General features: G+C 38.2%; 5 protein-coding genes across 5 annotated transcripts; 1 reads left to right on the top strand and 4 right to left on the bottom strand.

Moving 5' to 3' along the window:
- Positions 1–13: 13 nt before the first annotated feature.
- B0P05DRAFT_312659 (rab-GTPase-TBC domain-containing protein) lies at positions 14–1,880 on the bottom strand. The gene is made up of 3 exons (XM_051573507.1): positions 883–1,880; positions 764–838; positions 14–713 (listed from the first exon to the last, which is right to left on the bottom strand). The coding sequence occupies exons 1-3, from the start codon at positions 1,795–1,797 to the stop codon at positions 120–122; spliced, it is 1,584 nt and encodes a 527-aa protein (XP_051430053.1). The 5' UTR covers positions 1,798–1,880; the 3' UTR covers positions 14–119.
- Positions 1,778–2,628, bottom strand: B0P05DRAFT_562321 (uncharacterized protein). The gene has a single exon (XM_051580585.1). The coding sequence runs from the start codon at positions 2,528–2,530 to the stop codon at positions 1,964–1,966; it is 567 nt and encodes a 188-aa protein (XP_051430052.1). The 5' UTR covers positions 2,531–2,628; the 3' UTR covers positions 1,778–1,963.
- A 912-nt stretch (positions 2,629–3,540) lies between these two features.
- On the top strand, positions 3,541–6,740 carry B0P05DRAFT_600452 (uncharacterized protein; the record flags this gene model as incomplete). The annotated part of the gene is made up of 2 exons (XM_051583228.1): positions 3,541–6,610; positions 6,662–6,740. One exon carries the CDS (start codon positions 3,541–3,543, stop codon positions 6,586–6,588), a length of 3,048 nt encoding a protein of 1,015 aa, XP_051430051.1. The 3' UTR covers positions 6,589–6,610; positions 6,662–6,740.
- A 1,245-nt stretch (positions 6,741–7,985) lies between these two features.
- Positions 7,986–8,947, bottom strand: B0P05DRAFT_581906 (uncharacterized protein; the record flags this gene model as incomplete). Its single annotated transcript, XM_051582146.1, has 3 exons — positions 7,986–8,037; positions 8,067–8,701; positions 8,747–8,947. The coding sequence occupies 3 exons, from the start codon at positions 8,945–8,947 to the stop codon at positions 7,986–7,988; spliced, it is 888 nt and encodes a 295-aa protein (XP_051430050.1).
- Positions 8,948–9,712: 765 nt separating this feature from the next.
- B0P05DRAFT_562309 (ubiquitin family-domain-containing protein) lies at positions 9,713–11,402 on the bottom strand. The gene is made up of 10 exons (XM_051580584.1): positions 11,377–11,402; positions 11,270–11,332; positions 11,139–11,211; positions 11,011–11,090; positions 10,738–10,960; positions 10,557–10,684; positions 10,357–10,513; positions 9,972–10,309; positions 9,853–9,919; positions 9,713–9,800 (listed from the first exon to the last, which is right to left on the bottom strand). Exons 1-10 carry the CDS (start codon positions 11,386–11,388, stop codon positions 9,751–9,753), a joined length of 1,191 nt encoding a protein of 396 aa, XP_051430049.1. The 5' UTR covers positions 11,389–11,402; the 3' UTR covers positions 9,713–9,750.
- Between the last annotated feature and the right edge of the window lie 1,827 nt (positions 11,403–13,229).

Below are 13,229 nucleotides of genomic sequence, written 5' to 3'. Positions count from 1 at the left end.
TTATTTTTATTTTAGACGCCATTGATTGTTAAACAGAGCTTATTAATAACTAAATTGTTCCATGTTTGCAAAATGTATATACATATAAACAATGGTAAGTTTCCTTTTTTTTATTATTATTATACGGGTCGAGGCATATGAGCATCCAACAATTCCTTAAATCTTGCTTCGTCCAAATGTACACCTTTTCGGCCCAAGATTTCATCAAAAAAGGGATCTTCGCCACCTTCAGTAATATGTCCACTCACGGCCAATGCTGCCTTGACTTCTTCTCCACGATGCTCTCCTACAAATCCCATATTTAAAATCCTAACTGTTTCACTAAACCCACTTCCCCATAAAAGTGGCTCCAAGTATTTTAGCACCACAAGACCTGTGCGAAAGAGAATAATATCGCCGTACAGTAAGTAAATATCCCATAGTCGAGACGACAGTTCAAGGGGAATCATAGAAGCAAAAATAGTCATGAACCAGTCTGGTAAATAGTTTTCAGGTGTGAGTGCCAGATTTTTGAAATGTAAATAAAGCTTTGGTAGATTTTCGGCAAAAATCACATTGAAGACTTTAAAGAAGCCTTGGATTTTTTTCTCATCCGAGTCATACAAAGCAGACAGGACTTGACTGTTGCTAATCATATTGATGAGAGCCACAAACGTGTCTTGTGAATTCATGTTGAGAAGCAGGACACCAGCCAAGAATGAAGCACCTCGAGGCTATAAGAGAATTAAAAAAAAACAAAGGGTTTTTGCATGGACTAACTTACATAAGTTAAATTAGGCCTATAACCCACATAAGCATGAAGCACTTTTCTGAGTGACATAAACAATGGACCATCAGGCTACAAAACTGTGAATACTAGTGAACAAAGTCGTTTTGCTTTACCTGAAAGACACATAAACTAGGCAATGTGCGTACAATATCTTCTTCAATAGCCTTATTCAAGAAATTAATCAGAGTTGGATCATCCATTGTTTTATCGTTTGCTTCTTCCTCTTCATGATCTTCTTCTTGTGAGCTTGTATCCTCATCCTCATCATTATTTCCATCGTCTAGTTCGATATTGACATGATCTTCCTCTAGACTCTGCTTTGAATCCAACTCCATTGCACTTCTTCCACTCATTGAGTCACTATAATGGCCGCCGTGTCCACCTACTGAACTTGACAAGGAATAAGTAGAAGAAGTGCGTTCCATGCTGACATTGGCAAATTCAATATGTTTGTCCTCTTCCTCTTCTTCCTCTTCGGTTGTTACAGCGTCTTCTTCTCCTGATTTTTCATCTTTTGAATCCTCTCGAAGTACATCCAAACTACTGGTTCTTCTTTGTCGACGTATAGAATACAAAGATGTTTCTGCATAAGGATCATATGTTGTGGTATGACTTGTAGAGACAATAGGCATAGGTGGACCATGCGATGTAGGTGACATCAAACCATGATTATTTTTGGAGGATGTGCGTATGGCTTGTGGCACTCGGCGTATGCATTCTGTAAATGTTGCCTTGGTGATATTCAATGTATTACCAATCTTTAATTTCCAAATCTTCTTCCTACATCGAGGAGGAATGCCCTGTGTCCATAAAATAAGCGTTCGCTTGTCTCCAGCGCGTGTCTTCCAGTTTGGAATAATGTCGTTTTCCCAAACATGTTGTGCATGATTGATCTTTTTGTCTTTTTCTTCTTTTTTCCGATAACTTTCTTTTTTTTTTCTTGCTTCCAATTTCTTTGCTTTTCTCATCATGGCTTCATATTCCTGCAAATGCTTCTTTTCTTCTTGAGGGTCTTTTGGTGGAAGCATTCTACAGTCAGGTAGTTACTATAACTATTGCCAGTAGTCATGCTTACCTTGGGCGTGTCTTTGAGATGACTGTTTCTAATGGAGAAGGCTTCTGGTTGATTGATTTGGCTCTTTTAAATGGATTTAATCTATAAGACAATAAGATGTTTATTTCATATTGATCTACTTACGTCCTCCTTACAGGAAGTGATGCACCACCGGATGTAGCCACAACTTCTGCCTCATTCACATTTCTACGAGCAGCACCGGGATAAGGATGGATGTTGACAGAATCATATTCTCCACTTTCTCTAGCGGCTTTATTGGGTGAATCATCCAATACGTCTGATATTGAATAAAAGGGGCCTGAAATGTCTGATGTAGTGATTTTCATGGCTGATTCTGCATGAAAACTATCTCTTGTACTAGGTGTCTTTTGTGTTGAATTGCTGTTCTGACGGCGAGGTATAAGTTTCATAAGTCGAGAAGGTGAGTCTTGTCCGTCGTCTTTATCTCTCGGTAAATCCAACGATACTTCTTCAAAGAATTGATCATACGTGTTTCTACTGGTGTCTAAGTCTGTTGTATAAAGTGGTTGTTGGTGTTGAGGTATAGGAAGCTCATCTAATAGTCGGTCTGCTGTAAGGTTATTGCTTTTGTCAGACACATGAACAGAAGATAAAGTCCCGGAAAGGTCGATATCACCAAACTCTGCTTCTTCTGTAGAATCGCGCGTGACTTCCTCCATAGTCATAGTGTAAATTGTAAAGAAAAGAAAAAAAGGAAAAAGTGGGGTTTTTTTTTGTATCGAGATTTTCAACAAGAAATCTGTTTTTAAAATTAATTATCGGTTTGGTAACACAGTATCTAACAAAAAAAAAAAGGTTCTTTCCATTTTATAATATGCAAAAAAAAAAAACAAATAAGTTTTCACCGAGTATTTGTTTATAGAAACATGAATAAGCAAGCAAAAAAGGTACCTGAGATTGGACACAGCAAAATATACTATTTCCCGAAATTGTTAACATACTTTTTAAATGGCAGGTCACTCCAATACTTGTTGCCCTTTGTTCGGACCTGGGATAGGATAGAATTCTCTGTAAGACTTGAGACCATGGAATTGCTGGTTGTTGTACTTGTTCTGTCCGCATTGTGGAGTTGGTAGTAGTATCTTTTAAATGTCTGTCACTGTTAGAGTTCCAATTTGCTGTTGGCATTTTTATGCATAGGTTCTTTTTTTTTTCTATGAGAAAAAAGCTAAAATCAATATCAATTAGCTCTTTTTAAGAAGGAAAGGTCATGCCACAACTTTTGCCTTCACTACGGCAACAAAGGCAGGAGTAGGAGCGACAATAAAAAAAATAAAAGTGTATCAACAATTCCGGAATCATGTATAAGTAGACAATCCCAAAGGTGCCTAATCCTTCTGTTCCTTTCTTTCTTGGCCAGGAGAAAGCTTATAACTGAGAAAATCTTGTTTACTCTACCGAATAGTCTATTAAGGAGGTGTTCTTTAAACGTTCTTCTCTTTCCCCTGCCTCCTAGAATTACACAATGAGCCCGGTCATGTTAAACTATGAATATATGAGAGTGATGTTGGTTGTTCCGTTGAATATGCTGTCGATCTGGACTCTCTAAAAAGGTATTGTATGCACTTGGTGTGACAAACGGGCTTTGATTTAATATGAAACAAGTCACTGAATACCTTATTTTTTAACACACTTTTTCTCTCGCTCTCTCACGCGTCCAAATAAGCTATTGACTATGTCACGCTTACTTTACTCTAGAAGAAGAGGACATGACTCTGAAGGCGAGTATGCTTCGGAGGGAGAAGGCTCTGCTGTCTCCTACAACAGTTCTGATAGTGAACATTCGGATGTTTCTTCTTCCTACTGCTCAGAAAGCGAAGAAAGTGATTTAGATGAAGCAGAGACTGAAGGTTCAGGCGAGGAATCCGAAGAAGAAGAACAGCCTGAGCAAGAAGAACCTCTTATAAAACTACAGCAACCTGCTACAGTAGTCAAAGAACAAAAAGCTGAACATAAAGAAATCATTGATTATCAACAAGTCAATGATACACCTCAAGCCACACATGATTATCAGCATCAAGAAACAGCAGCTTATCAGGATCAGCCTGAAGACAGCGGAAAACGCTTTCAAGAACACCGTGAATATCGTCGAAAGCTAGCAGAAGATCCTAGTTTTGTGCCGTATGTTGGGCTGTTTTGGGGTCACGATGATCGATACAGAGAAGATTTATTGACTGAGGCACGCCCTGATGGCAGTCAACCTCGTTTTAGCAGTAACAATAACCATAATGCTGGTGCTCAAGATTATAATCGTCAACTAGACCCTCTCATGTACAAGAAATGGGATCATAGTGGATATGAAGAATTACTGAGAATGGACGAGGAAGATGAAAGAAGAAAGCGTACATTAATTGAAGAAGGCAAGGTAGAAGAAGCAAATAATTATAGGCCCAACAGAGTACCCTACAACAATTATTCAAGAGGACCGAAATATGGCCGAGGAGGATACCATAACAACAATAACAACAACAACAATAACCGCCCACCAAGACAAAATCATCGTCAGCATGGAGAATGGCCAGAATTATCTAAAAATGATGAAACACAAAACAAGTGGAGTACAGAGCAGGAAAAGTCGGTTATTACTGATAACAGCCGAGAACAAATATCCACTGTAAAAAAAGATAGCAACGACTGGAAATCAACTATAGTGGATAGCAATAAAATCGACGATTGGACAAAAGAACATGCCTCCACAGAGAGCAATAAGTGGGGAGAATCATCTGCTCCAGCACTAGAGAAGAATGATTGGAACTCATCAGTTAATGTGGCTTCAACTGACAGTTGGGATACCCAAGCTAAAACAAGTGATTGGTCGAAAACCAATGATAATCAAAAGCAGGAAGTTACCAGCAATGGCTGGAATACAACTAATAACAACAATAACAGTAGCTGGGCAGACACGCCCATCGAAACAACTCATAAAGAGAAATGGAACAGTAAAGAAAGAGGACATTCAGATATACCAACAGAAGAAAAAGCGTCTGCTTCATGGACAACCTATACTGTGGAAGAAATCCAAGTCCCAACAACACCTTCCAAATGGACAATGCGAAACAACAATAACAGGACTGATAGAAGAAACAGATTCAACAATGACAGTTCAAGTAGCTTTCGTCATTCAAAGCCCAGAAGAGATAATCAAAAGCAAGACAAGCCTTGGAAATCAAGAAATCCAGAAAAAGAGACAACAGATCAAGAATGGAATACGAATAAATGGAACACGAATAAATGGAACACTTCTTCAACCACGCCTGCTGATACACAAGGTTGGGGTGAGCCTTCCTCAAAATCAAACGACTGGAATAAATCTACTTCTTTTGATGCTGATACATGGGGTGACACTGCTATTGACTCAAAGGAATCTACTTCCAATGGCTGGGATAAACCTGACGATATTAATGGTAGTTCGGACAAACCTAATGATGTTACACCAACTGAAACTTCAGAATGGAATGAACCTACTACTTCGAAGCATGAAACTGATAGTTGGAATGCTCCAGATACGAAATCGCCTGTACCATCCACCAAGGTTGAGATAGAGGTCGAAGGTTGGGGAGCACCTACTATTCATCGACCTAACGAAAATGTATGGTCTGAAGCTACCTGGGGATCTTCCAACAAATCTGTATCAGAGTCAGAGCCTACACAGAGAAATTCATCTTCTTCCTGGACTGCCAAGCCTGAAAATGTAGGCTGGGGCCAAGTGGATACCACCAACCAATCGAACGACAGCTCCAGTGGTTGGGGTCAAGAATCAGAAAGCTGGAGTCGTCAAGAGAAAAGCCATCAACATCGACGAGGTCGTGGTTATTTATCTCAAAAAATTGAAAATGAGGCTACTACTACTAATACTACTAATACTACTAATACTACTATTTCTTTCCATGCTGAACAAGAGCAAAAGGAATCTGGCTGGGGATCGCTCCATAATACGGGTAATGAAGACTCTGATGTAGAAATCATCCTTGAAGCAGAAGAAGAACCTGAATGGCTCCAACAAGAACAAGTACTTGGTATGATAGCTCCTGGTGATGCTGATACTTCCTCTCAATCACCCAGAGTTCTTTCTTCTTCCTCTGTTGAAAATTCACCGAGAAGACACCACCACCACCACCACCATCAAGCGAACCACAGTCCTCATTTTGATTCTCGCAAGCCTCGTCAAAATAAGCCTCGTCGTCAACTTGATGAGAACTGGAGAAGACGCAAAGAAGATCAGCCACCAGTACAACAACAGCCCACTCCCATGTATTATTCAACACCTCAACACATGAACGGTGCCAACATTGCTTATGTGCCCATGATTCCCAATGCCAATTATTTTCATATGGGTGGCAATGTTCAACCTAGTACTGAAGGCGCAAACACCAATAAATTTTATGGTCCTTTACCTCCAGGTTTTGAAGCAAATGGTATGGTTTACTATGGTGTCGATCCCAATCTGTACCCTCCTCAACAGCCTTTCTACTATTATGTACCTATGAATGGTAATGTAGGCAGTAGTTCGTTAGTGTACGATAAATCAACATCTCCCAATGAACCCCAAGCTGGCGAAGATGAAGATGAAGGTTGGGGACCTTCTCCTGATATCCATGAGGGCGAAGAGCAATGGAATTCACACAACGATAGAGGCCATAAACACCAACCCCCATCTAATGCTGTTAATTACAATAACTCTTTATACTATTACTATCCTCAACAACCTCAAAACCATTTTTAAATAAATGTTGATTCATTTCAAGGTTTGCAACATAGCAACTCTACTATTCTAACCGACAATTATGATGTTTTAGGGTATATTTGCCCTTTTAAAAAAAGTCAGGGTTTGGTCATGTAAACACAAGAAGAGTATAGCTACATACATGAATAAAGATAACAATGAGAGATGCTTTATTTTATCGACTTTCATTTCGAATCATATGTTCTATCACAGTGTTTAAAGCGCATACCCACTCTTCCTTTTCTCTTCTACTAGGCGCTAAAAATGTCCATGTACTTCCATAAGGATTTGTTCGCTTATCATGATGATAGACACTTAATCGATGTTTTCTTGTACTGAAATAGCGCCGTAAACTAGGCTTCCAAATGGAAAAGATACAAGAAAGCGAATCATCATCTGTAGACAGTCCATTTTTATAGATACGTGCTGATTTCCTTAACAAATTGTCTCGGTTGGATCCTTTGCGTTTCTTGGAATCATCTAGACCGGAATAGACATAACAACCAGCTAGATCTAATGCTCCTTTCTTTTGGTGATTACAGTGTTGTTTACTAGAATCTCGGTCATAAACATTGTAGAACAGAACCCATCCATTTGCAGTCAATATGAACATTTTTTGAGAGTAACTACCTCGTTTATGAGGCTTGTAGTAGAGAATACCTGATTTCTATCCATCATTAGATGAGTCACAACATACATGCATCCTTACCACTACATCACGGCATTGCTCATACAGACAGAGACTCCAGATACGTGTATCTGCTAACCTTTGATTTTGATGATGAGCACACCCATCTTTTGTATTGACCAGTGATTTAGCGTGATTGAAAATAAAGTTGTCGTAAGAATGGACGTCTTTGACAGCTTCTTTACGGGCTTTCCAATAAACCACAATTTGTGCTAAATAATTCACCCATAAATCACACGTATCACTTGAATAAGCCTATAAAAAAGAGTTAGAGAAGCAAACGTACTACAGACTTACCTCAAATTTGATCTGCAAGCCATTTTCCATGACGAGTTCTAAGCAAGCTTTTCGGCTGTCTTGTTGACTAACAGCCTGATAACTGGGTATACTGGATTGCTTGTTTAATAAAGCTATACGACTATGGTTGCTAATGCCACTTTCTTCGAAATTTGTCATAGGATTATCTATAAATGTTCTTCTGACATAAGAGACTTGAGTTAAATCAATCACGCCTTTGGCTTCTGTCATCAAGAGCATACGCCTTGTTATTTCTCCAGCTTGAATTTCAGGTGTGCATGCTGGCGCATAAGGTGAAATGGCAGATACGTAGGGTTGAGATCGAGCATTCTTTGGTAAAAGACCTTCATCAATAAAACATCGCATGTTAGGCACAGTTGTCTTTTGAACAGGAGTATAAAACAAGTATTGATCAAAGGAAGCAAAATATCTCATCTTGCGGTTCTTTTTGGTCTTGTTGGATCCTGTGAAATCAGTTATGTGTATCAAAAACCCTTCTACAGGTGGAGGCTCTTTTAAGACAAAGTTGTCTGGCAAAACAATATGGTTGGGTGTATGTTCAATAGGTCGAAGTTCAAGACGGTGTGTCTTTTCGATGTTTTGTGGACAAATGACGCTGTTCATGGGCTGATGTGTAGCTGAGTGAGTCCAGTAGATCCATTCAGCACGATCACCTGTGGTCCAGCAGAAACCAAAATCATCTAATGCTTGTGAGCTCTTGGCCGTTATTTTTTCAAGTGATTCCTCTTGCTCTTCTTTCAAGATATCGACAACGGCCTCTTTTGCTTCTTCTAATGTGATGCTACTACTGTCTTGAAGATGTGCTAGTGGCAAATTGACAGTCAAGTCTAGCATGGGTATATATACTTCACACCATTGTGGAGGAGGGCGCTTGCATTCGAGAGGCAACATGTTATACAGTTGCATATACCATTCTTGACATTTCAGAAATGACCTGGCTTTGAATGTAAGTGTTACTGCCATTGGAACGCTCTTCATAGCTGATATATAACGTAAGCCAAACGTATAGTCCAAAGGCGACATAAGAAAGAGTTCCAATTGCCTTGGTCTTTTAGGTCCTGTCAAATAAACACGATGCTCTAGCCTATATTTAGGCCAAAATAACGTCTTGGTTTCTTATTAGCTTCTGCCAATTGTCAAGATAAAACTTACCGAAGCTGAAAATGTAGAGATGCAAGTACTAGTTAACACAAGTTCAACTTGTCTCCATTTTTCTGCCAATAAATCAAACTTGGCTTCTTTGGTTGCCTTGTATCGTGTAGGTTCTGTCCCAACAGATCCATTCACAGAGCGCATACACAAGATAGGTTCCCGTTTCAATGAAATAGGTGTCTGAACTTGTTGCTGACCCATTTTTTTCCAAACCAATGGTTTTCTTTTGCGGCTAAACGCACTTGTTTTACTGCTCTTGGCCTTCCTTTTTAACAGACTCAAGTTACGCATCGGTGATTTTCCTTTTTTATCAAATGTTGGATCTGATTTTGAAGCTGAAGGGCGGACTGTTCTAGCGGATTCTGCATCACTATTTTCCTGCATTGTTTCTGTTGGTTTAGTCAATAAAGTATCTGAAATTAACATGTCGTAATCAATCTCTTCCTCTTCTTCCTCTTCTTGTACGATTGAATAAGAAGACTTGGTATGTTGGTACAAAGAAGAGACAGGTCTTGACTTTGCTGTCATGAAGCTGGTTTCTTCCGAAGAAGGTGTTGCTATACTCACTTCACGAATAGGTGTTATAGAAGCTTTACTACTCTGAGACAATGGTCTTTTACTTGTATGAGATGAAAATGATTTACATGTTTACTTACTTATTTGAAGACCGTACAGAAGTATTTTCGAGGTCTTGTTGGTTAAAAGACAATTCTTCGGTAGGATCTTGCTTAGGGGGTGGTTGAGGTGCTTTGATATCCCAAGGACCTATAAAGACACGACTCGAGTAACTCTTACGGTGTGTAAATTTAGTACTGATGGCTTGTTCTTCACACATAGTCAAGTTTTGTAATAAAGATAAAAAAAAGCAAAAAAGAGAGACAGACAGACCATAAATGACGGCCTTTTACAAATATAGAAATGGTCTTTCTAGCCATGATGACACAATTTATCAGTATATAAAGCAAATCAGTATTTAAAGTAAGGTGTTTATTTTAAAAAGAATTTTATTCAAAGTCTTCATTTCCATGTTCAAACAAGTAATTGGCTGCTAATTCTATAGACAATGTCAATAAAAATGTTATTTTTCTTCTTTTTTTTTTTCTTACCTTCATTCTTGTCACAAGCAAAATAAGCTTCAATGACAATGTTGCGATCAAATCCTAATGCTACCAACTACAATCTGATTAGACAATTTTGATTGCTTCTTTTTTTTTTGTTTACATACTCTGTCAATGGCTTCTTTCTCTTCTTGAGTGACTTGAATCATAGAGGATCCACTAGGTGCACCACCTTCTTCATCTTCAGTACCTTCTAATAAAGCCTGCAAAAATCCACTGGGATCAGCATTAATGGATCGAAGAATTTCAGGGTTGCTTTGACCCAATTGTTGAAGTAGAGGTTGAAGTAAAGCAGGATTGGATTGAACTAGTTGACGAATTTGTTGGAAATGAGGTGTGTTTCTCAAATTAGTGAAATCAGATTGAGCGCCGCCCTGTTGTTGTTGTTGGTGTTGTTGCTGTTGTTGGTGTTGTGCAGCAGCAGCAAATAAGTTTAATGGAGCATCTAGTGTAGGGTTAGTACGATTATATCCATCGCTTTTAATACTTTACTACTATCAGGAGAAGTAGCTGTGGCAGTAGTAGGTGATGCCATTTCTTCAGCTTGTTGTGGTTGTGCTTGTAGAGGTTGTTGTTGCTGTTGCTGCTGCTGTTGTTGTTGTTGCTGTTGTTGAGTGTTCATTTCGTCCAAGACATGTTGAGGAATACCCTAATCCTACTTTAGGCGCATACTCAAAGACGTAAAAACTTACATTGAAAAGATATTCAACAGCTCTATCAGGGTTGTTGAAACTAGCACGAAGAGCACGCAAACATTGTTCACGTTCAAAACCCATTTCCATCATATTCTGAACAACACTTTCAAGTTGGTTTCCAGTAACTATATATAAAGAAAGGCGTCAATGTCTCATCACGAGCATTTTTTTTTGTTACCTAATTGAGAATTGCTATCCGTATTTGTTTCTGTGGCTGTAGTAGTATTGGTAGCAGTTGCTTCAACAGGAGCAGCAGGGGCAGAATCAGTGGCAGGAGCAGGAGCAGAAGATTCATTAGCAGGAGCAGCAACAGGAGCGGGGGAAGCTTCTGGTTCCTTTGGTGTAGCAGGAGCAGGTGCAGGAGTACTAGGTTTAGAGGACGAGGCAGAAGTAGCCTTAGGCTATTCATTCATTAGGTACTCTGTTCACATATATACACATACACACATACCTTGGATACCATCACAACCAAGAAATCCTTTTCACTGATATTGTATTCTTCAACCTTTTTATCGTCAACAAGAATTTTACCTAAAGATAAGTTGGTAAGCAAATAGAAACATAACATTGATACTTTACCAGAAAAAATAAGCTTTTGTTGAGCAACAGGATGACCTTGTGCCTCTTGGATCTTTTCCTTGACAGAAAGGATCTATTTTTTTTCTTTTTGTAAGTAAAGGACACTAAGTACCAAAAAAAAAATTACTAACAGTATCAGCACTATCAACGTCAAGTTTAAATTGCTTTTGTTGAAGCGTTTTAATAGTAAGTTGCTATTTGATGTTAGTAAGCATATACTGTTTATTTACGCGCTTACCAAAGCACCCATAATGTATAAAAGGGGGAAAGATAAAAAGAAAATGTATACGTGTCGCAGCTCCTTTTTTTTTGCATTGGACAACAATAGACATGTCACACTTTATCACTATTATTGGAACAGAAGTAGCTTAATTTTCGAGCACCATTTTGAACTTTGTAACGATCAAATCATATCCTAAAATACCATTCCAACAAGTCCAAGCTACGAGTTTTTATGTAGCACTAGCATTGAAAAAGGCAAGAAGAGAAATGTCTTTATTGAAACTAATGAAGATTTACAAAGAAATAATTTAAAAGATGAATAAAAAACTGAAAATAAGCTAGAAGATGATAACAAAGATTAAAACTTAAAAAGATACACACTTAATAGCTAGATAGGATTGGATGGTATTGTCAAGTATAGTTTTATTTAAATGCTTTAAAGCTTGGCGTAAGTGAAGTGTCCTCAAAGAAATTCTGAGGTTAAATTGGTATTCTCGTGTCAAAAACTAGAAATTCAGGAGAAATGATGGACTAAAAGTATCTAAAAGCAAAGAGTTATCAAAAAAATGCATTAACAAAGTTGGTAGATATAAATAAGGCGCATCTAATGGTATAAAGAGCGTAACATATCTAATACTAAGATAGTGAGCTGTCCTCTAAAAATGTGTTTTTCGTTTTTGAGCTGTAGTGTATATTTTTAGAGTACTTTTGCAAATGTAACACTTTGGGTGTATTTTATAGATATAAAGAAGCAATTCGTACCAATACATGTTATGTCTGCAATGTCTCTATCGACCACCAATCGCAAAATAGTGAGAAGTGAAGTTTTTTTAAGGATGAAGATTTATCATCAGAAAGGGGGATATAAGGAAAGAGAACAAGTGTAAGAACCATTGACTTGTCTCAAAAAGGCAGAATTTACAGATATTTGAAAGCGGATAATTTTCGGATAGCTTTGATGGCGTCGCCGAGTATAACTTGACCATCATAGAAAAGTTTTGTAAAAGGGACCATAAGGCCAAAATGACAATTTTCTGACTTTTTCAAACCTTGCTATACTTTAGTATGCTCAAACAAAGAAAACTCAAAAGAAGGGAATTAGAAGGCAGCGGGCTGCCAATCCGCCGCTAGTTCAGCTTCAGCCAACTTCAGAATGCTAGAATTCACCAGAGAAGGCAGGCTTTTCCAGAGTGTCAAATCTATATTTCTCTAGCATGGGCTTTGTGCTCGCATTTCAAATTCTTCTAAGATCTGTCGAAGACGACATTATTAAGCGAAAATGGTTATTTTGATTAACTTATAATTCATGGATGTTGTTTACTTTTATCATCCAATAAAAAATTAATTACTTTCGAAAGCTGCTTAAACTATTCAATAAGCCAAGAGCGTAGCTAGCCATCATCAAGTCTGATTCTTATCATCTATAAATGCATTAGAAACATGCACAAAAATAAACACTTTGACTCTAGAGAATGCTTCAACTGGTTCGTAGTCTAACTAGTTTGCAATGGTCTTCAGCATTGATAAAGTGTCAATAAGTCTTTTGTGATGGTTCAATAATGCTTTAGTTTTAACGAACATTTTTTATAGTTGTTTGGCATATTTGCATCTTGTCAATGGTAGTAAAGCAGCCTCTAATAAAAGCTATAGCGACACTTACATATTCTTGATAGACTTGCTATTGTAGGACAAAAATGCAGCAACAGATAAATATAGATGCCCCTAAATTTCGTTTCATTTCTTCTTCGATGGAGCTCCTTCGTTCTATCGTGAAAAGCAATAGGATGAGCTCGTTTGAGCTGCCATCCAGGCAGAGTTGTTATCATTAAGAATTTATCAAAGGAATAACATACAATACTTCTTGTCACA

Source organism: Gilbertella persicaria (assembly GCF_025201335.1).
Source record: "Gilbertella persicaria strain CBS 190.32 chromosome Unknown B0P05scaffold_64, whole genome shotgun sequence".
NCBI lineage: Eukaryota > Fungi > Mucoromycota > Mucoromycetes > Mucorales > Choanephoraceae > Gilbertella > Gilbertella persicaria.
Note: the sequence above shows the minus strand (reverse complement) of the source record. Positions and strands in the feature narration are given on the sequence as shown.

Excerpts from the sequence above, each read along its gene's own strand:
- B0P05DRAFT_562309 (XM_051580584.1), bottom strand. Across the intron at positions 11,212-11,269 it reads ACGTTGATAGTGCTGATACT|ATCCTTTCTGTCAAGGAAAA; the intron begins GTTAGTAATTTT and ends GAAAAAAAATAG. Across the intron at positions 11,091-11,138 it reads ACAAAAGCTTATTTTTTCTG|GTAAAATTCTTGTTGACGAT; the intron begins GTAAAGTATCAA and ends ACTTATCTTTAG.
- B0P05DRAFT_312659 (XM_051573507.1), bottom strand. The coding sequence starts at position 1,797 with ATGCTTCCACCAAAAGACCCTCAAGAAGAAAAGAAGCATTTGCAGGAA. Across the intron at positions 839-882 it reads CTAGTTTATGTGTCTTTCAG|CCTGATGGTCCATTGTTTAT; the intron begins GTAAAGCAAAAC and ends ACAGTTTTGTAG. Across the intron at positions 714-763 it reads ATAGGCCTAATTTAACTTAT|CCTCGAGGTGCTTCATTCTT; the intron begins GTAAGTTAGTCC and ends ATTCTCTTATAG.
- B0P05DRAFT_562321 (XM_051580585.1), bottom strand. The coding sequence starts at position 2,530 with ATGACTATGGAGGAAGTCACGCGCGATTCTACAGAAGAAGCAGAGTTT.